Here is a 23,152-nt window from a genome sequence, read left to right on the forward strand (position 1 = left end):
GTTAAAGTCTTTGATTCCCCCACTGGGGCCTGCCATGGGAACTGAGATTGCATTTTACCAAATTAACATTTGTTTTTCCTGTTTGTCACTTAGATCTTCCTCAAAGTTTGGAGTTGGCATCATGTTCTGTGCTAAGTACAGGGATCTATGACAGGGCATACGATAGAGCTGTGTCCCTGTTCTTAGAAATGTACTCAGCAAGAGAAACAAGTCACAATAAAGGAAAAAAAAAACCTATACATTTTGCTTTCGAACTTGAGTTTTATTACTGTTCAAAATTTACATTTGTAAGCAGGATAGTTAAGGCATTTGTTTATAAAAAGTACATCTATTTTAGCTTGGTGGTGATGAATTTAGGAATAACTGAAATTCTCTAATCTGCTTTACTGGGGTGTGTTAGAACCGAGGGAGGATGCTCTCATACAACTCTGGAGGGAAGAACGTGAGGGCGCGTGAAAGCCCACAAAGTATTTCCACAAATTGCTCAGTCTAACTACAGATCTCCACATAGAAGCCATAGAGGCGTGGCTCCGTCGGGGAATGCGGCCCAGCCAGCTCGAAACTACAGTTCCCAGAAGGCTTCGCGAGCCCAGGAGGGAAGCGGGGCCGCGGCAGGAAAGGCGCGAGCGAGCGGAGGCGGCGGCTGGTGCCCACCCCAGCGCGGTCTGGTTGGCAGCCGTCGGTGCGGCGGACTGACTCGGCTTAGCATCCTAGCGTTCCCGGGCGCCGGCCGCAGCGAGCTCGCTCCTTCTCCCGGCCTGTGCGGGGATGTAGGGCGCGGGTCGCGGAGGCCGCGGGCGCGGCGGGGGCTTCGCGGAGGCCGCGCCGAGGATGGAGAGAGCGATGGAGCAGCTCAACCGTCTGACGCGCTCGCTGCGCCGCGCGCGCACCGTGGAGCTGCCCGAGGGTGAGGCGCCCGGAGAACGCGCGCTGCACTTTTCTGAGGCTGGCGGGCGGGGGGAGTCGGCGGGAGGCGCGGGGGCGCGGCCGGCGGGGGCGGGGGCGGGGGCGGGGACGGGGACGGGCTGTCCGGTGGGGTTCGGTCCGAGCGGAAATGCTTTCCGCGGGGTCCGGGCCCCCGCACTGGGAAAGGATGCGGTGGCGCCTCGCCCGGGCGCGGACTGGGGACGTGCTGGGTTTGCTTAAGCTGGAGTGAGGTAGGCGGGCTAGGATTTATTTGAAATGCAGGGCGCCTCTCGGTTTTGGCACCAGACAAAGGTTGTCAGCCACCAGACAGGTGCTTGTGCAGCTCTGTCGGTGTAGCAGGCATTCCTGCTGTAGGCTTGCCTGCCTCCATCGTTTAGTCCTGCAGACTTGTGTTGAGTGGGCTGGGTGAGAACTGGGGTGGGGGTGAATTCACACCGGAATAAAAGCTCTGTTTCGAACTTTTGCTTTGGCAAACTCCAAATAGAGGAGGTGGGGCGGGGCTGGGGGGCGTTGTTTGGTGCCTTGTGAAGTCGGACTAATTTTAGTGGCGGTGAGACAAGGCAGTTAGGTTTGCAACCCAGGCTGGCTGCAAACTTTAGAGCCTCCTGCCTCAGCCTTCCAAGAATTTGGATTCTAGGCATTCGCCTACCTTGCTCTGCTCAGTTTGCTTTATTCCACCTCAACACCTCCCCCCCCAAAAAAAAAAAAAAAAAAAAAAAAAACAACTTCGTTTTAGTTAGCTAAGGAGAGTGATGAAAAGAAATGGGGAGTTTGGGAGTTTGGGGATACTTTTTTTTTTTTTTTGGAAAAGTTTTTTTTTTTTTGTTTTTGAATAGAGAAAATTTGTGGCAACTGTTTCTGAATTTTTTTTTTTTTTATTTGTTACTTTGCTAGAATGAAACAATTTAGAACAATCTAGTTTCAGGAAGTAAACGTCAGCTTCAACTTTTTCTTTATTTCCTCTGTGAATCTTTTCACTAGGGGCTGCTTTTACATATTTTCTGATGTCATGCTATCTATTGGTAACAGCTGATGAGGGCTGTGTGCATAGGTTATTGACATTGCTATTTGTATTGTTAACTTATATCTGGCATTTTGCATAAATATGCTATAAAAGGCTTTGATAATATTTCCTGGTTTTAAACATTTTATATTTAAATGTATTTATATATTTTGTATATTTTAATTATAGAAAGATTTGATAATAAAAATAAAGAAAAATCTGTCATTCTATTCACAATAGTAAACAATCTTTTTGCATTTTTACCTAACGTTTTTCATACAGTGTCTTGTTTTGTGTTTAGAAAACATCGTGGATGTGTATCCATAAATGTAGTTAATGATTTGGCAGGACTTGGTAGGATGAATGAAACAAAAACTTGCTTTTTAAAATTTTAATGTCTTTACTGATTTTATTAAGAACAGCTTTGTCCTTAAGACTTAGTCTTCTGTTTCCTTAGGGTTCGTTCCTAGAAGATGAGCAGGATTTAATTATACAACCGACATTTAAAAGACCTTAATTATCAGTTTCTTAACCTAGTCTTTGGGAAGTTCTGGTCAGCAGTCTGAGTGCTGGGAGACTTAAGTATTACAATTAAAAATTAAGTGTTTCCTCTTGTTGCTAGGCAAAAATGGCATATTGCTCACATCTCTTTGATTACAAATCTTCATTTGATTATGGTGAATTTGTTCATTTTGTTCTTTGAATTTACCTTTGTTTTGATGAACCTTTGAATTCTCTTAGTTTGGCTCTTTGAGGTAGATCATCAGGCTCAGTGAATTCTAAAAATACAAATTATTGTGGTTGTACTTTAAGGCTGAACAGAGAAGCTGATGAGCCAGGTCAGCGTGTTAAGGGGCGTGCCCCTCCCCAGACCTGGCCACCTGACTTTGATCCCTAGACCTCATGTAGAGACAGAAAGAGAGAACTGACTCCACAGCGTAGTCCTCTGGCCTTCACAAGCATGCTTTGGAATATTATTATTATTATTATATTTTTATAATAATAAAAAAGACTGAACAGAAGTGCTGAGATCTTTCTAAAATTAAGAAATAACCATTTTTTCTTTGTTAGAATTTAGCAGTCAATAAATATCTAATTATAATTAGAATAAATTGTTAAAGTATGTTTCTAATCAGCTTTTACACTAAAATTAACATTGTTGTATAGCACTAATAAGTAGATACTTGATGTACTGACTGGGATACTGAGAGAGCCCCTTATGTTACCAGTGAGTGATGTGGACAACGCGCAGGGATAACAGAGTATGAAAGAAAAGGAGGGGAAGGCAAAGAAATTATGTCAGAGATGTGTCCTCTCCGAGTTTTAGAAGGCTCATGTGTATTGTACACTATGTGGAGAAAACTAAACTGTTAGGTTTACATTGAAGGTAGTTTGTTTAATAGGATAGAATTCGAGTGCTTTTTAGCATATGTATTTGATTCATGGTCAGAATAACTTCCAGCTTTAAAAACAACAGCAACAGTAACAACAACAACAACAGCAGCAACAGCACATCTTTCCCGTTTTGTGGTCATTGCTGGAGCAGCAGTCAAATTGAAGTTCATCGTGACTTTTGACCAAAGCAGGATCTGTAAAAAGCCTCTCAGTGTCCTTTTCACGTGTGGAGGAAGATACATCTTTCCCACTTTTCAGAGAGCTGAGACAGAAGTCTGATGTTCTGTCTGTGCCTGTTTGAAAGGATGGTGAAGGTCAGACTGTATGAGGACATTACAGAGGCCCGCAGATTGGTAAAAGGAGTCCAGGTCTACAGGAAGGAAGGTGTGGCCTGCATGGTGCAGTGAGGAAAGGCTAATGGCTCAGCTGTCTGTGGCCACTCACCCTAGCAAGGTGGGATCACCAGGTTCATGCTGGACAAATGCTGCAGAAAAATCCTGGAACGAAAACCCAAATCCTGCCAGGGAGTGAAGGAGGACAAATACAAAGAAGGGATTCGAGTGGAGGGCTCTGATATACAACTTTGATTCAAGACTGCTTAAGGAAAAAAATACCCTAGGTTTGAAGAGGAAATGAATGTACAGGAGTAGGAACACTTTGGTCATATAGTCTTCTGTTGAGTAATTTAGTTCTAAAACCGTGTTAATAAAAGTAGCCAACCTATCTGATTTTCCCATCCTTAGAAAGTGTTCTATTTCCACTTTTCAAGGTATCTTTGTGAATGTGGAGAAGGAAGTATCTGAGAACAAATATTCTTAGTATAGTATTTCTTAGTCCCTTAAGAATTTTTAATTAACCGGGCGTGGTGGCGCACACCTTTAATCCCAGCACTCGGGAGGCAGAGGCAGGTGGATTTCTGAGTTCGAGGCCAGCCTGGTCTACAAAGTGAGTTCCAAGACAGCCAGGGCTATACAGAGAAACCCTGTCTCAAAAAAAACCAAAAAAAAATTTTTTTTAAAAATTAAAAATCAGTTTATGCATATGGGTATTTTTGCTTAAATATATGTATATTCTACACTTTAGTGCTGGTGGAGGACAGAAGAGGGTGTCAGATCGCTTGCATCTGGAGTTAGAGAGTGTGTGACTCACCATGTGGGTGCTAGGAATTGAGTTGAGCCTGCATCCTCTGAAAGAGCAGCCCTTTGATAGTCTTATTTTAACTTTACAGTTGTTATTTTTATTATCCTTACATTTAATGTTTGTGATCTATCATCTGTTTGTCCATCCATCCTTCTGTCTATCCATATCTATCTTGTTTGAGAGACATAGGGTCACTAAATGTAGCCCTGGATGTCCTGGGACTCTATATAGACCAGGATGGCCTCAAACTCAACAGATATCTACCTGTTCCTGCCTCCTTAGTGCTGGATAGGATTAAAGTTGTGAGGTACCATGCCTGGTTGTGATCTATACCTTTATAAGTTTGGTAAAACTTAAAAATATGAGATCCCTATCCAAATTTTAATATAAATATAATTAGTGCAAATGTTTTGATGCTCACTAATGCTTACTTAAGTTGTGTGCTTTGTTTTGTTTTCTTGAGACAGAGTCATTGTGTAGCTGTGGCCAGCCTGGTACTATAGGTTGGTTCCAAACTCAAGGCAAATCCTCTTGACTCAGCCTTTCAAATGCTGAGATTGTAGGTGTGCCGTCCTGCTAGGCTTGTACTGTCATGATTAAAGCATTTAGGTTCACAAGTACAGGTATTACCTGTTTCTGACAGTTGGTTATGAGGTTTGGGATTGTCATGGTTTAGAAGCTCTAAGTAGGTAATGTGAGAAAGAATGCCATGGTGTCAGTAGAAACTTAGGACAGTATTTTCAGTCTTGATAATGGCCAGTTGGTAGTTAGAGACAACAGTTTACTGAAATACAATCAGCATTTTAAAGAAATGGATAAAATAATTAGACTATAATGCATATGTTAAGAGAGGATTATAGACGGTTTGGTGTTGTGTAGAGGGGACACTGGCTATTATGTAACCTGTATTGTTGGGGCTCTGGAATCAGTCACTTAAATGCCAACACTACACAGCTGGCTTTTTAGGGCCAAAATAGGGATCATAGTGTCTATACTATAAGGCAGTTGTGCTATAAAAGATCTCTTATATATGGAGATGCCTTACTGGCTTTAGTTACACAGAAAGAATTCAAGGCCAGCCTGTTGAGATCCAGTCTCACCCACATCCCCCAAAAGAAAGATAATATGTTTTGATTATTAAAGTATTATTTGTAGTTGAAGAATTATATCCACATACTGAATTTGGAAATGTTGATTAACAATTGGTTTTCATGTTTATACTCACAAATAGTAAAGTAATGAAATGGTAATAAGTTTACTATATATAACTCAGTCCTATATTTCTTAACACATATTTTTTAAACATAATCATAATACCACTATCAGCATCAATACAGTTAGCAGTCTTCTCCTTGTTTTTTTCTTAATTGTTCTTAACCCGTGCATACTTATTTTTCTTTCTTTCAAAAATGTGTGTTAGAGCTGGGGATCAAAGCCAGGATCACAGGGCTTCTCTCATGCTATGTAAGCAGTCTACTATGGCCAGCATCTCAGCTCTTCAGGTTGGTTTGTTAAAGTCAGTATTTATGGTCAGCACATTATGTTTAGCTGATTCATCTCTCAAGATTTAATGTCTCAGGCTTGGTGTGGTGGTGCATGCCTTTAGTCCCAGCACTTGGGAGGTAGACACAGGCCTATCTCTGAATTCACAGCGAGCCTGGTCTACCTAGAGAGTTCCAGGATAGCCAGGGCTGTTACACAGAGAAACCCTATTACAAACAAACAAAAAACAAAGCAAAACAAAACAAAACAAAAAACAAACAAAAAGACTTAATATCTCCAAAAACTTCTAGAAATAGTTTGAACTCTGTTGCACAACCATGTGAATATTGTCACTAGTAATGAATGGTTTACTTGAAAATGGCTAATGGTCTGTGTGTTTGTTTTTATCACAGTGAGAAAAATATGTATCGTAAACAAAAGTCATTTTTGGCTGTTTTAGGCTTATAGGAAATCCAGCTTTCAGCATCTGGTACTACCGTAGTACAGTTATCAAATCTAAGAAATTAACATGTGCACAATACCACTGTGAACTACACTGCAGAGTCGATGAGCGTTCTAGCTTTCCCACTGTCATCTGCTTTAGCATGTACTACAGGATACTCATCACATTTAGTTGGGTTCTTTAGTCTCCCTAGTGCGTCTTCTGATCACTGTAAGGGGGACTGCTCATATATTTTGTGGTCTCGCTTGGTTTTGTCAGGTGTCTTCTGATGATCCGAGTGAGAGGTCACACATTTTGGGGAGTATGGCCTTTTCTGTGGATTGTAGGAGTTATTTCTAATGATATTACCTATTATCAGTCCATTAAAGTGCTAGGTGCTGGGGTATTTACTGTAAATTTATTCTTTTTCCATTGTAGTTTTTAGGAGATACTTTGGTATAAGCCTCAGTGTTATAAAGGCTGAGTAGAATCTCTAAAAAACATGATACTGTTAGTAATGTAAAAAAAGAAATAAGTTCAAAACACAGGCTGAAACACAACATAAACGCAATGTGGCATCTCAGATACTGACTCTGTGTGTGTGTGTGTGTTGTATCTGCACAGAGGCCACTGTCTTCCACCCTGTTTCTGTGAGATAAGAGTCTCCCATTGGACCTGGAGGCTAGACTGGATGGGTAGACGGCAAGTCTTGGTAGCTGTCTGCGCGTCTAATAGTGGCAGGGTTCCCGGTGCACGTCTATGGGTGTCGGTGCTCAGAACTCAGATCCTCATGCTTGTGCAGCAGCTGCTCTCGCCCACAGAGACCTCTTCCCAGCCCCGCAGATGTTGATGTTTAACTTTTGAGGCACATTGTTTGTACCTTTATCTAGAAACATATGAATATAAGTCTTAAGAATGTAAAGCAGTAAGTGTATAGTTCAGGTTTCTTTCTTAGTAAAGATATTCGTCTGTCTGTCTGTCTGTCTGTCGGTGTCTGTATGAGTGTGCGATTGTATATGTGTTTGGGTGGCCAGGAGGGTCAGAAGAAGAAGAAGAAGAAGAAGTCAGATGAGTTGGAGCTATTGTAGCTGTGAGCTGCCTGACATGGGTACCAGGATCCAGATGCTGGTTCTTCCCTCGAGCATCAGACATTCTTTAGCCCCGAGACAGCTTTCTCTTCATCTTTCTATTTATTTTTTTCTGTTTTCACACATACTTGGTTTTGTTTGCCTCCCCCTTCCCTCTTTGCCCCCCCCCCCCATCTCCCTGCTGTTCATCCCTGCTAAGCCTATCCTTTGCCAGTGTTCGTCCTTTCATTTTCATATGATGTTTGTTCTTTTACCATCTTTACTGCTGTCTCTTAAAATACCCTTTTCCCTCTTTTTTGGGGGGGTGATTGGGGGGTGGGGGAGGAGAAAAGGTGTTACAGAGGCTGGTCTGGAACTGTGTAACATTCCTTTTGCCTCCCCCTCTAGAGTACTGTGATACTTGGTGGGTAGAGCCACCAAACCTAGCATATAGTTAAGATTTTAGAATTATTGTAGCACATACATATCTTTTAATGTCCTAATATTTAAAATTGGGGTGTTAACATTTCCTTAATTTCTTAAGAATTTCTCTAATTATTCTTAAATAATAAAACATGTGGAAATCAAGTGTCACTTGTTAAAGTCCAGGAGAGACTAGCTCTCCAGTTTTGTCTTATACCCACAGGCTAAGCTTTTCTATGGCAGTGTAGGAGGCATAAACAGCAAAGGAGATGAGAAATCCTGTGTTGTCATGGAATTTGCAGTGTGTTTGGTGTTGTGCCTGTTGGACCTTTTCACTTCTATGTACAGCTGGAAAAAACTAATTGTTTGTATCACTTATTGTAAAAGCAGGAGATTCTTGAATTCTGTTTATGTTCATTTTTTTACTCAGATAATGAGACTGCTGTTTACACACTAATGCCAATGGTGATGGCCGATCAGCACAGGTGAGGAGGCACTTGCTTCTTAGGTTTGTGCTATTATGCTTTGCTTTGCTGATTTTGAAAAAATTGGATATTTTATTTGTTTACATTTCAAATGTTCTTTCCTTTCCTGGTTTCCCCCCTGCAAACCCCCATCCTATCACTCCTTACCCTGCTTCTATGAGGGTGCTCCCCCACTCACTCACATATCCACTCCAGCCTCACCACCCTAACATGCCTCTATACTGGGGCAGCAAGCCTTCATAGGATCAAGAACCTCCCTTCCCATTGATGCCAGATAAGGCCGCTTTGGCTCCTTCAGTCCTTCCCCTAACTGCTTCCTTGGGGTCCCTGTTCCCAGTCCGATGGTTGGCTGTGGGCATCCGCATCTGTATTGGTCAAGATCTGGCAAAGCCTCTCAGGAGACAGCTGTATCAGGCTTCTGTCAGCAAGCACTTCTTGGCATCAGCAATAGTGTCTGGGTTTGGTGTCTTCATGTGGGATGAATCCCCAGGTGGGGCAGTCTCTGGATGGCCTTTTTTCTTCAGTCTCTGTTCCACTCTTTGTCCCTGTATTTCCTTTAGACAGGTGCAATTCTGTATTAAAATTTTGGAGATGGGAGGGTGGCCCCATCCCTCAACCAGGGGCCATGTCTAACCTCTGGATATGATCTCCGCTTTGTGGGATATTTCAGCTAATGTCCTCATGGGGTCCTGGGAGGCTCTTGCTTTCCTGGCATCTGGGACTTTCTGGCTGCTACCCCAAGTTCCCCATCCCCCATTGCTCCAGACCCCTGTTCAATTTCCTGACCCTCTACATCTTTTCCATCTCCTCCCATACCTGATTCTGCCCCTCTTCCCCCCTCCCCTTCCTCTCTTCCTCCCAAGTACCTCCCACCCTCTTTGCTGATTTTTGAACAGTGTTGTATTGACTGTCATTCTTCAGATAGATAACTGTTGGAATTAATAACTGTTGTAAAAGAGCTCTTGCCTTGATTTACTACATTTAAAAAATATTTTTATTACTTATATATCATCAGTTCTTTTCACTTTTTGGGGGCTATAGGTCTGTTTCTGAACTCCTATCAAATTCAAAATTTGATGTCAATTATGCATTCGGACGTGTGAAGAGAAGCTTGCTTCACATTGCTGCAAAGTAAGCCTGAAATAGTTCACATTACACTTCCGTCTAGAGTAAGGGTTGGAAGCTTTGTATCCATTGCCTTGCGGCAGGTATGGGGAAAGATGAGAGCTGGCAGCTAAGGCTGCCGTGTCCTGTTTAGCCCTTGATGTGCTGTGCTCTTCATAAATTGTTAGCCTTGATATGGAATTCATGTCTCCAGTTCATGTGTTCATAGCTTGCTTTAGGTGAGGCTTAGGGGTTGTCTAGATATGTGTAGCGTGTGTATTCACCAACATTTCTTTTACCTTATTACCACCGTGAGGGATAAAATGGACATGGTGGATGCCTGTGGACCCAGCAGTTTTATACTGCTTACCTGGATGGGAGTATCTCTTTATCCATAGTCTGACACTGACTGATACCACCAGTCTTCCTTTCAGGATTTAGGTGTGAGTGTTGCAGCTAATTGTTCATGATTAGCTAGCTCCTGGAAAGCCGGAAAGTCAAGAGTATTGTTTGGTTTCTTTCAGAAACTAATTGTTTATTTTACTTTATTTGAACTTGCGTTCATAGTAGAATTTAACATTTTGAAGGTTGGGGTAGTTCATTTTTGTTATGAGTTAAATGGTAGGTAAATTAGGACCTTAAAAAATAGTGTTTGATAGATTTTGTTTGTTTTTTAATTTTGTGTACTATGGCTGTTTGTTGAATGTATCTGGTTGTCTTTTATATTGTTCTAGCTGTGGATCTGTGGAATGCTTGGTTCTTCTGTTGAAGAAAGGCGCAAACCCTAACTATCAAGATATTTCAGGCTGTACACCCCTTCATCTCGCTGCTAGAAATGGGTAAGCTTTGTTTTCATGATGATGCATTATCAGGCCTGGAAGCTTCCAAGGAACTCATTCTTGATCTTTTTTTCTTCCCAACATTTATCTTGAGAAAAATTACAAAGTTGATTTTTTTTTTAACTATTTTTAGTCTTTTAAGGATATTTGTCTACTTTTCTCTTTAAAATTGGTCTCAGATAATTTTATTAAATTTGCAAATGATGGTTATACTTAATAATTTATTGAATTTTTCTGATAGTTTTTCTTTTGTAAGTGGAGATTTATTATTATTTGGATATAATGACAGTCTATGATTTTCTTGTTTCTTTCTCTGTTAATCTTTACATTCCTTGGCTTATAGTATAATATAAAGTACTTGCTATATAATTATATATAATATATAACATTATATAATAGTTAATATATAGTAGTTAATATATGGTAATATAATATATAATATGTTATACAATTATATAATATAATATAATATAAACTACTTGTCTAGTTTATATTATTAGTGGAGTTAAATTATTAATATATTACAGTAGTTGTTCAAGAGTGAATTGTATGACTAATATTTCTAGGTGGCGGTGGAGGCTGCTGCTGCTGCTCCCACTGCTCCCACTACTCCCCTTCCTCTACTTGGGTTGGCCAGGATTTCAATCAGGGATTGGTTTGGCATGCCCACAGCAAGTAGTGAAATCAAGATAACCCCCCAGAGGCATGGCCAGAGACTTCTAGGTGATTCTAGATCTCACAAGCACAGCTGTGTGAAAAACTTTCTAAGTGAATGTGTTTAACAAAACAACCAAACTGACAATACTAGTGTTTCCAAAATGAGAAAACTTAGGGATGGCATACTAGGTATATCTGTTTGCCTATTCCTGATATTTCTGATCATTATTGGCCAATATCATTGTTATTGTGTGCTATTTTAAGCCCTTCTGGGCTGTTTATGGTGTTTCTTGTCTTTTTCTGCCACATGTTTCAAATGTTACATCTCTTTGCCTTTGTCCTGTATGTTGGTTAGATCTTTGTGAACTTGACCCAGCTAAGGTCATTTGGAGAGAGAACTTCACTTGGGGAAATGCTTCAATGGTATTGGCATGTAGGCACGCGTCTCTGGGACCTTTTCTTGATTAATGATTGCTGTGGTGGGATCCATCCTGCTGTTGGTTGTGCCACCCCCAGGGCAGATTGAAGTGGAAACTTAAGGGCTCTTTGGAAAGTCAGTTGTGTTGGATGGTGTGTTGCTGTGCTGCAGAGCCTCTTTGGTCTCTGGTTGCAGATGGACAAGGAGTTGGTGAATGACAGACAAAATCAACACAAGAGGTTGTGTAGAATCTGAATGTAATGCCACAAAGTGAACACCAGTCTTATATATTATAGAAAATAAAGGGGTAGCATGTCACAGCAGGCAAAGTACATTGAAGTTACCTGACACAAAACAAAGGATGACTTCAAAAGGACTGACAGGAACCAGGTAATATTTACAGTAAAGATAAAGCAGTCTTGCCTAGGGTCAGCTAATGACAGGTAAGGATTTCACACCCTATTCACAATTTGTGCTACTCCTTTGAGCCTTGTGAAAGCTAGTACCAGGTTCTGCTCTGGCATGAATAATGCAATACTACAAACCTCCTATTTCCTGGGCCTTGATAAATTCTTGTATGAGTGTAACTTTAAAGTATCTGTGGAGAATCTCCATTTGTCAGAAGAATTCACCAACTTGCTTCTAATATGCAATATACCCTGCTATACCTGGCTGTAGAGAAGATTCCTATCTCAGTGGGATTCCCTGGCTCTTTCATGGTAAACCCACCTATTAGCTAGGCCACTGTGTATTCCCTTGTTTGGGTGAGACTGTCTACTGTCCTAAGTAATCACTCTGCAGACTAGCCCTGAGCTATTCTGTCTAGCTCCGTTCTTAGTAATGCCTAGTTAGTTTCACCTGCTCTTCCAAGCTCCTCAGCTTCAAGCATTTTCTAGGACGTTGGAACACTGGTGGAGGCTTACCTATGTCAGAATTCAATCTTTAAAGGCACTTATAATAAAATAATACTAAAAGAGAGCACGTGGATCCATACACCAGACTAACGTGGGGATAGGGTATGAGTATACGGGTTACGAGAATGTCAAGGTTCCAGGAGGTTGAGTTTCTCTGAAACTCTTTGCTTCGTGAGTGCTTTCAGGCCTCTCTGCCTACCAAGCAGACTTTCACTGGAGTGTGTGTAGCATTCTGCCCCTTTCGTTTTATTTTTCAGCCAAAGTTCCAGAATGTCCTGCTTGTTGTAGCTACAGATCTTAGAAGTATTCTAAAGATGAGTGGAAACAACAATTACTAATAAAGTAATGCCAATAATAATAGCAAGTAGGATTATATATTGAACCCAATCCATGGGATCAGTGCACTTAAGTTATTTTTTAAATCTCTGGCCAATTCATCAATGTTCCATGTGTCCAAGTGACTTTTGCTAATATCTGAAATTTTTGCCTTTCTAGCCTTAATATTTGCTATATCCTGTCCTATTGCTAAGACTACTACTTCTAAGACATTAACCTTTGCCTCCAATTTTTTATCTATAATATGTTGCTCTGACAAAGCTATGGAAATATTCCTATGCTTATCATTAACAAAATGAGCAGTATGCAGCTGCTGATCTAAAGCTGTGGTAGATATCTTTTCAAAGTTTGCATTCCCAGAATTTTAAACCAAGGATCATTTCCTAACTCTACAGGCAGCGAAACATAAGCAGGTCTCTTTAACAAAATCATAACAGCAGATTCCTTATCTAAATTATGATCTACACAATTAGTTAATTGACAAGAATTACAATGAATATGAAAAGACTTGCCAAGATTGGTGATCCTAAGTCTTAAAATTATCTAATAATATAGCATATGGGTGAGGTACACAAGCTTTTACAGCTATAGGGGAGTTGGACTGAATGGCCAAAAACAGTGTCTCTGATGAAATCTTGTCCAATACTCTGTAGCAGTCCCTCTGCCTCACGAGTCATCAGTTTTAGTTGTCCCCAAGTTGACACCAGGTCTGCACTCCTTGCTGTAGCCCATGGCGGAGATAGGAAGTTTCTTCATCTTGTTTGCAAGTGGCTGCTCTCCCTGATTCCTCTTTCTCTGTGCGCCCAACACAGTTTTCTTGTCAGGGCACTCAGGAACTCACAGGTCAGCCTGTCACATTGGAAGCTAGCATCCTCCTGCAGCATTCTGTGGAAAAAACAGAACATTGCCCCCTTTCCCCCATATTGACTTTCTGTTCAGGATCATGCTATGTGCCAATAAGTGGATCCTTTTCATCTCACCTAGACATGATTATGTCTAGTTTTTAAAAATAAAACTGTGAGGGCAGACCTGTGAAGGAGTGTTTTCCTGGAGTGGACACGGGTGAAAGGGTAAGGCAGACTCGTGTAGAAACATTTTGCTGAAGCAGATACAAATGAAAAGGTTGTTCTGCTAAAGCAAGCATGTGAAAGGACACGTGATGAAGGATTCTTCGCTAACAACATGAATTGGTCTGCGCTGTAGTTGAGCTCGATTTGTCAGGACTCTGTAAAGAAATGCACCAAAACACTTCTGTTGGTGTGCTGTGGCTTTTTGCTGCTTCAGCAAACTTGGGCTGATTGGCAGAGTGATGTCAGCTGATATAGACCCATGTGCTGAGGTGACGAGGTAAGGCCCGTGGAAGACACATGATGTTTGGAGGGAGTATAAGAAGGACTTGAAGGGCAGTGGCAGAGGCTGAGGCCGAGCTTGGCTTGCCGTACAGTGCTTATTGGTCTCCAGTCCTCATTTATCTTTGCTGAGAGTGGCACAGCTGAGAACTTTTCCTGGCATTCCTGGTGGCCCTGGTTCCTCCTGCTGACTGGTGCTGAGGCTGAGGCCTGGCTGTCTCTGCTAGGCAGTGCCACTGCTGCTGATTCTTGTTTTCTATCCTGACACTACTGAGCAGGACTGCTCGTGTATCCATGAAGGGTTTGTGAGTGGATCAGGCTGCCACTGCTGACCTGTGAACTGAACTGCCGATTTCCAGACAACACAGATGGGAGCTGCTCCAAAGAACCTTTCTAAACAGGTTCATCCCCCTCACCCCACCCCATCCTTTTCCACTACCTCTGGTGGGTGTGGGCTAGAAGGGAGGTTAATGAACCATCATTAGCAATGAGGTTTGAAAAACTTAAGTTACAGCAGAGAATCCTGGGTTATATAAGATATAAATGATACCAAAATAGACCATCATTTTAGTAGCATTCCCTAACCCAGTGGGATTTTTGTAAGCATATATCATTTGCTTATTAAGAAAATAAAGAATCATCTCAAAGTTTTTTGACCTAGGATTTGAGGACTTTAGATTTATAAATCATTTTTCAAAGATTGTAAATTTTCTCTGTCAGTCTACTTTCCTGTTGTGTATCTTTTAATTAATCTTAAAGATATTTTTATTTTCCGATCAGGCATTGTATGTAATTGAAGTGGTTACATACATGAAATGGCTCTGGAGATACAATTATCCATTTCATTAGCTTGAGACTAATGTTTTTGCATAGAAGTGTATATATTGAACCAAGGCGATAGTGAACCATAATTATATCGAGGTTGGGTAGGAGAAAGTTGTAGTATTTGGGCTAAGGTCTCTTTGACTGTCCCACTTATGAGTGAGCCAATTTAACTCTGCACTAATTGATAAATCACCATGTACCAAGTAAGCAACCATTTGACCATTAGGTAGGTTGTTGTGTGACACAACTGAAGACACAGTTGTTAGTTACTTTTTAGATGTATCGATTATATTGGCAGGATAATGACAGATCTTTCTTGAATGGTTACATATCTTACAATGCTTTTGAACAGTTACATAGGAAAGGACAAGTTGGTGCAGGGGAGGGAATAAAGAGTTCCTTTAGACGCAGTATGTGAGGACCAAGGTGTCAGACTCAAAAGACGGACTGGTCTTGTTCTTCTAGAGAGACTGTTCCAGTACAGTGCTTCTGAAATAAAGGCCTTTTAAGGAGAACATACAAAGTACTTTTGATCATTATTGTCAACAGTGATTGAAAAGACATTAGCATTTTAAAGATACAGAAGTAGGGCAGGTAATGCATAATTCACTTAGCAATCAGCAAGATGAAAAGGTGCAGACAATGTAGTTTCTTCTTAGATGCCTTTCTTACGTCTACCAAGAATACTTGTGATAGTCAGTACTTAAATATTTTGTTTTCTATTGCTTATTGAATGGTTGCCTTGTACAATATGGAGGTCCTTACTGTTTGTTAAATGACTCAAGTATTCAGTACTTCTGGAGCTACTGGTATTTTTCAAAATAACTTTTTATGGGGCCTGCAAGGTGGCTCTCCAGGTAAAGGTGCCTGTGATGAAGCCAGATGACCTACGTTCAATCCTTGGTTCCCACCTGGTGGAAACCTGGAGGGACTCCTACAAGAACTGACTTTCAGAGGCAGGCCATCGAATACATACACATGGTAAATAAACATGTAATAAAAGCAAAAGAGGCCTTGAAGGAGGTTTTCTACTTTAATAACCAGGCAGTGGTGGCATACACCTTTAATTCTAGCACTTGGGAGGCAGAGGGAGACAGAGGGAGGCAGATCTCTGATTTTGAGGCCAGCCTGGTCTACAGTTCCAGGACAGAGAAACCTTATCTCAAAAAACCAACCAAACAAAAAAGTGTTTTACTATAATTGAAATATGAAATCAAATTTGTTCACACCAAAGTGTAAGTTATATAAGAACTTTGTCCTTTTAGCTGGTTTAGAGTTTGGTTTCTTTTGATTCCCTCAACTGTTCCTGTCAGGTGGACAGTGTATATCTGTTGGCCTGTTCTATCAGATGGACAGTGTATATCTGCCACTCACCGGGCTCAGTCGGCAGATGGGCAAAGAGTCGGCGAAAATGGGGTGACAAACAGACAGGACACAAGGGAATGTGTTGAATCTGAATGTAATTTGTCAAATCGAGCATCGAACTTTTTATACAGACAAAAATAGGGAAGTTAGGCGACACATCGGCAAGGTACAAATGAGGTTACTGGATGCTTAATGACTCTTACACAAAACAGGAAAGCAAACACAAAGATTGGCAGAACTGGGCAATAAAACAACTGAGACAAAGTTAAGGAGCTGCCAGACTGATTTCCAGTCTGCAATCCCACCAGCATTGGAGGAGTGTTCCTCTTTCTCCACATCCTTGCCAGCATCTGTTGTTACCTGGGTTTTTGATTTTAGCCATTCTGACTGGTGTAAGGTGGAATCTCAGGGTTGTTTTGATTTGTATTTCCCTGATGATTAAGGACACTGAACATTTTTTTAGGTGCTTCTCAGCCATTTGGTATTCCTCAGTTGAGAATTCTTTGTTTAGCTCTGTACCCCATTTTTTAATAGGTTAATTTGTTTTTCTGGAGTCTTAACTTCTTGAGTTCTTTCTATATATTGGATATTAGACCTCTATCGGATGTAGGATTGGTAAAGATCTTTTCCCAATCTGTTGGTGGCCTTTTGTCTTATTGACAGTGTCCTTTGCCTTACAGAAGCTTTGCAATTTTATGAGGTCTCATTTGTCGCTACTCGATCTTACAAGCACAAGCCATTGGTGTTCTGTTCAGGGATTTCTTTTCCCCTGTGCCCATATGTTTGAGGCTCTTCCCCAATTTCTCTTCTATAAGTTTCCGTGTCTCTGGTTTTATGTGGAGTTCCTTGATCCACTTGAACTTGAGCTTTGGACTAGGAGATAAGAATGGGTTGATTTGCCGTCCACATGGTAACCGACATTTGATCCAGCACCATTTCTTGAAAATGCTGTCTTTTTTTCCACTGGATGACTTTAGCTCCTTTGTCAAAGATCAAGTGACTGTAAGTATATGAGTTCATTTCTGTGTCTTCAATTCTATTCCATTGATCTACCTGCCTGTCACTGTACCAATACAATGCAGTTCTTATCACTACTGCTCTGTAGTACAGCTTGAGGTCAGAGATAGTGATTCCCCCAGAAATTCATTTATTGTTGAGAATAGTCTTTCCTATCCTGGGTTTTTTGTTATTCCAGATGAATTTGGAATTTGCTCTTTCTAAATCTATGAAGAATTGAGTTGAAATTTTGATGGGGATTGCATTGAAGAGGTAGATAGCTTTTGGCAAGATGGCTATTTTTACTATGTTTATCGTGCCAGTTGATGAGATGGGAGATGTTTCCATCTTCTGAGATCTTCAATTTCTTTCTTCAGAGACTTGAAGTTCTTATCATACCGATCTTTTCTTTGCTTAGTTAGATTCACACCAAGATGTTTTATATTATTTGTGACTATTGTGAAGGGTATTGTTTCCCTAATTTCTTTCTCAGCCTGTTTTATCCTTTCTGTAGAGGAAGGCCACTGATTTGTTTGAATTAAGTTTATATCCAGCCACTTTGCTGAAGTTGTTCATCAGGTTTAGGAGTTCTCTGGTGGAATTTTTGGGGTCACCTAAGTTAACGTTCATATCATCTGCAAATAGTGATATTTTCACTTCTTCTTTTCCAATTTGTATTTATTTTACCTCCTTTTGTTGTCCAATTGCTGTGTCTAGAACTTTAAGTACTATATTGAATAGTTCGGGAGAGAGTGGGCAGACTTGTCTAGTCCCTGATTTTAGTGGGATTGCTTCAAGTTTCTATCCATTTACTTTTATGTTGGCTACTGGTTGCTGTATATTGCTTTTACTTTGTTTAGGTATGGGTCTTGAATTCCTGATCTTTTCAAGACTTTTATCATGAAGGGATGTTGGATTTTGTCAAATGCTTTCTCAGCCTCTAATGAGATGATCATATTTTTTTTTCTTTGAGTTTGTTTATATAGTGGATTACATTGATGAATTGCCTTATATTGAACCAAACCCGCATCCCTGGGATGAAGCCTACTTGATCATGATGGATGATCATTTTGATGTGTTCTTGGGTTTGGATTGTGAAAATTTTTTTGAGTTTTTTTTGCATTGATTTTCATAAGGGAAATTGGTCTGAATTTCTTTTTTGTTGTTCGGTCTTTGTGTGGTTTAGGTATCAGAGTAATTGTGGCTTCATAGAATGAATAGGGTAGAGTACCTTCTGCTTCTGTTTTGTGGAATAGTTTGAGGAGTATCGGTATTAGGTCTTCTATGTAGGTTTGGTAGAACTCTGTACTAAACCCATCAGGTCCTGGGCTTTTTTTTTTTTTTTTTTTTTTTGGAGACTATTAATGACAGTTTTTCTTTAGGAGATATGGGATTGTTTAGGTCATTAATCTGATCTTCATTTAACTTTGGTATCTGGTATCTATCTAGAAAATTGTCCTTTTCAGCCAGGTTTTCCAGTTTTATTGAGTAAAGGCATTTGTAGTAGGATCTGATGAATTTTTTGGATTTCCTCAATTTTTGTAGTTACGTCTCTCTTTTCATTTCTCATTTTGTTAATTAGGATGCTCTCTCTGTGTCATCTAGTTAGTCTGGCTAAGGATTTATCTATCTTGTTGATTTTTCTCAAAGAATCAGCTCCTGGTTTGGTTGATTCTTTGTATAGCTCTCTTTTTTTCTTCACTTGGTTGATTTCAGCACTGATTTTCATTATTTCCTGCAGTCTATTCCTCTTGGGTGCATTTGCTTCTTTTTTGTTCTAGAGCTATCAAGCCGCTAGTGTATGCTCACTCCAGCTTCTTTTTGGAGGCACTCAGAGTTTTACTCTTAGGACTGCTTTCATTGTGTCTCATAAGTTTGGGTATGCTGTGGCTTCGTTTTCACTAAACTCTAAAAAGTCTTTAATTTCTTTATTTCTTCTTTGACCAAGTTATCATTGAGTAGAGGGTTGTTCAACTTCCACGTGAATGTTGGCTTTTTATTATTTATGTTGTTATTGAAGATCTGCCTTAGTCCATGGTGATCTGATAGGATGAATGGGATTATTTCAATCTTCTTGTATCTGTTGAGACTTGTTTTGTGACCTATTATATGGTCAGTTTTGGAGAAGGTACCATGAGGTGGTGAGAAGATGGTATATACTTTTGTTTTATGATAAAATGTTCTATAGATATCTTAAATCCATTTATTTCTTAACATTTTTTTGTTTACTGTGCCTCTGTTCACCTTCTCTTCCCATGATCAGTGTATTGATGAGAGTGGGGTGTTGAAGTCTCCCACTATTATTGTGTGTGGTGCTATGTGTGCTTTGCGTTTCAGTAAAATTTCTTTAATGAATGTGGATGCCCTTGCAATTTTAGCATAGATGTTCAGAATTGAGAGTTCATCTTGGAAATTTTACATTTGATGTGTATGAAGTGTCCCTCCTTATCTTTTTTGATAACTTTAGGTTGAAAGTTGATTTTATTTGATATTAGAATGGTGACTCCAGCTTGTTTCTTGGAACCATTTGGTTGGAAATTTGTTTTCCAGCCTTTTACTCTGAGGTAGTGTCTGTCTTTGTCCCTGAGGTGGGTTTCCTGTATGAGGCAAAATGTTGGGTCCTGTTTGTGTAGCCAGTCTGTTAGTCTATGTCTTTTTATGGGGGAATTGAGTCCATTGATATTAAAAGATTTTAAGGAAAAGTCATTGTTGCTTCTTGTTTGTTTTGTTGTTAGAGTTGGGATTCTGTTCATGTGGGTATCTTCTTTTAGGTTTGTTGAAAGATTACTTTCTTTCTTTTTCTAGAGGGTAGTTTCCCTCCTTGTGTTGGAGTTTTCTCTTTATTATCCTTTGAAGGGCTGGATTTGTGGAAAGATAGTGTGTAAATTTGGTTTTGTCATGGAGCTTCTTGGTTTCTCCATCTACGGTAATTGAAAGTTTTGCTGGGTATAGTAGCCTGGACTGGCATTTGTGTTCTCTTAGGATCTGTATGACATCTGCCCAGAATCTTCTGGCTTTCATAGTCTCTGGGGGAGAAGTCTGGTGTAATTCCGATAGGTCTGCCTTTATATGTTACTTGGCCTTTGTTCCTTACTGCTTTTAATATGCTTTCTTTGTTTTGCACATTTGGTGGTTTGATTATTATGTGACGAGATGAATTTGTTTTCTGGTCCAGTCTATTTGGAGTTCTGTAGGCCTCTTGTATGTTCATGGGCTTCTCTTTCTTGATGTTGGGAAGTTTTCTTCTATAATTTTGTTGAAGATATTTACTGGCCCTTTAAGTTGGGAAATCTTCACTCTTCTCTATACCTATTATCCTTAGGTTTGATCTTCTCATTGTGTCCTGTATTTCCTGGATGTTTTGGGTTAGGATCTTTTTGCACTTCACATTTTCTTTGATCTTTGTGTCAATGTTTTCCATGGTATCTTCTCCACCTGAGATTCTCTCTTCTATCTCTTGTATTCTGTTAGTGGTGCTTGCATCTATGACTCCTGATCTTTTTCCTAGGTTTTGTATTTTCAGAGTTGTCTTTCTTTGTGATTTCTTTATTGTTTCTACTTCCTTTTTTAGATCCTGCATGGTTTTGTTCAATTCTTTTACCTGTTTGGATGTGTTTTCCTATAATTCTTTAAGGGATATTTATGTTTCCTCTCTAAGGGCTTCTTCTTGTTTACCTTTATCCTCCTGTATTTTTTAAAGGGAGTTATTTATGTCCTTCTTATAGTCTTCCATCATCATCATGAGAAGTGACTTTAGATTCATATCTTGCTTTTCTGGTTGTGATGGTGTATCCAGGATTTGTTATGGTGGGAGAGTTGGGTTCTGATGATGCCAAGTAACCTTGGTTTCTGTTGCTTGTGTTCTTATGCTTGCCTCCCATCATCAAATTATCTCAAGTGCTCCCTGCCCTCGTTATACCTGGTTGGAGCTTGTCCTTCCTGTAATCCTGGTTGAGTCAGAACTCCTCAGAGTCCAGCTTTTTTTGTGATCCTGTGATTCCAGGATTCTGTCATCCTGAGATCCTGGGTGTGTCTGAGTTCTTGGCAGTCAAGTTTCCTCTGAGATCTTGAGATCCTGGTGTAACCAAGCTCCTGGGATCCTGGGATCCTGAAATCCTACGATCCTGGACGTGTGAGAGTTCCTGGAAGTGGTACCTCCTCTGGGGGTGGTGGGGCTGTCCACTGAGTTCGAAATCAAGGTAGACCAGTGCCAACTGGAAGGAATCCAAGCCTCTGGTTGGGCAGGGTTCCTGTGTCCCTGCTCCTGCTGGCCCCAGGTACTCTTGGTGGTATTGGAACAGATGTTTTGTTCCACTCACCAATGATCCTAAGATCCTGGGCTAGGGCACCTGGGGAGTGGAGAGTCCTTTGTGGACCATAGGACTGTCAGCAGAGTTCGCTCCCAAGGTCGTTTTCACTGAATTCTAAAAAGTATTTAATTTCTTTCTTTATTTCTTCGCTGACCAAGTTATCATTGATTAGTTAGTTGTTCAGCTTCCATGTGTATGTGTGCTTTCTGTTGTTTTTGTTGCTATTGAAGACCAGCCTTAGTCTGTGGTGGTCTGATAGAATACATGTGACTAATTCTATGTTCGTATATTTGTTGAGGTTTGTTTTATGTCTGAGTATATGGTCGATTTTTGAGAAGGTTCCGTGAGATGCTGAGAAGAAAGTATATTCTTTTGTTTTAGGGTAAAGTGCTTTGTAGATATCTGTTAAATCCATTTGGTTCATTACTTCTTTTAGTTTCACTGTGTCTCTGTTTACTTTCTGTTTCCATGATCTGTCAATTGCATCCATTCTTGTTTAAACCATCCGCTGTTAGAGATTTGAGGTGACATGTTACACTTTATGCTCATAACTGATATGGCTAGAAAATTGATATTGTATCAGCAGAACAGAAAATGTGCTGTATTTTTGCATGTCAGCAAAGAAATGACCTGTTCATGTTCTACAGAGAATGGAAATCGGAAGTGAAAAAGTCTTTGTATTTCAAAATATGGTCTCAAACTTTTTGTAATTTTCACTTAAATTGTTAGGAGGCTTGGAGTTATTAGTTTATCTATTGTCCAATGCTGTTTAGTAGAGCAGTGAAAAAATGATACAAGTTGTCAATCAGTGATCAACTAATAGCTGTTCTAGTAATTGATTTATTTTTCTTCAGTAAGTTGCATAAACCAAAAAAACATAAATTATAAGTTATCATTTATTTGTAGGTTACAGATTGGTCAATTTTGAAACTTTTGCATTTAAAAATATTTGGAGGGTTAAGTAATGAGTTCATAAAGAGCAAAATAGTTTTGCTCAGTGTTCTACAGTAAGTCCCGGCAAAACAGCTGCTTGGTTGTTGGGTTGTTTGAGGTTGAGGAAAGTAGTAGTAGTGTGTATTAAATAAGAAAGGTACAATACATTTCTTGTCTGTGTCGCCCTGTACCTTTTGCTTTTAGCTTTCGGAATTGAGAGCATTACATGGGTACTTTTATTCAACCAGCCTACCTTAAAGCTTTTCATGTCTGTTTTCCTGGCCCATTTTGACTGGAGCACTTATTTTGGAGCTAAGCCAATGATCTACATTGGATTCTTAGAAGTCTTAAAATTCCCTCTGTATGGACACAGTAACGGCCCACCTTTGGAACAGTGTACCTTCATCATTCCCACTCCTTCACTTCCCCTCCAGCTCTTCCCAGCCCCCTCACCAAGTTCATGAGCTTTTAGTTATTGTTACACATATATACTATGTATGTATAATACATATTTGCATGTGTATAATAGTATCTAGGACTGGATCAGCCTAAAGGGACATTTATGAGCAGTCTCAGGTTATTGTGTTCATTTTGCTTTGCTGTGTGTTTGTTCAGTGCTGACCATTTGTGATCTTTGTGTGAGCTCATCTCTGTAGGAGACTGATTCTCTCTCAGCAGGCATTTCCCACCTGAAGCTCTTCATCTAAGGGTGAGACTGTTTGGAATCCCTGCCCCATTGTCA

The 23,152-nt window shown here is 40.2% G+C and overlaps 1 protein-coding gene across 4 annotated transcripts in view; it reads left to right on the plus strand.

Moving 5' to 3' along the window:
• Positions 1 to 297: 297 nt before the first annotated feature.
• Positions 298 to 23,152, plus strand: part of Hace1 (HECT domain and ankyrin repeat containing E3 ubiquitin protein ligase 1) — a 125,627-nt gene continuing 102,772 nt past the window's right edge. The window contains exons 1-4 of one of the 4 annotated variants that reach the window (XM_021175364.2): positions 298 to 907; positions 8,310 to 8,364; positions 9,406 to 9,495; positions 10,203 to 10,307. In XM_021175364.2, coding sequence (XP_021031023.1) covers positions 832 to 907; positions 8,310 to 8,364; positions 9,406 to 9,495; positions 10,203 to 10,307 — 326 coding nt within the window. In that variant the 5' untranslated portion in view covers positions 298 to 831. Of the gene's footprint in view, positions 908 to 1,070; positions 1,158 to 5,900; positions 5,968 to 8,309; positions 8,365 to 9,405; positions 9,496 to 10,202; positions 10,308 to 23,152 lie in introns of those variants that run through there. The other 3 variants (XM_029482603.1, XM_029482604.1, XM_029482605.1) reach the window with 3 other exon arrangements.

Source organism: Mus caroli, chromosome 10, assembly GCF_900094665.2.
Source record: "Mus caroli chromosome 10, CAROLI_EIJ_v1.1, whole genome shotgun sequence".
Lineage (NCBI taxonomy): Eukaryota > Metazoa > Chordata > Mammalia > Rodentia > Muridae > Mus > Mus caroli.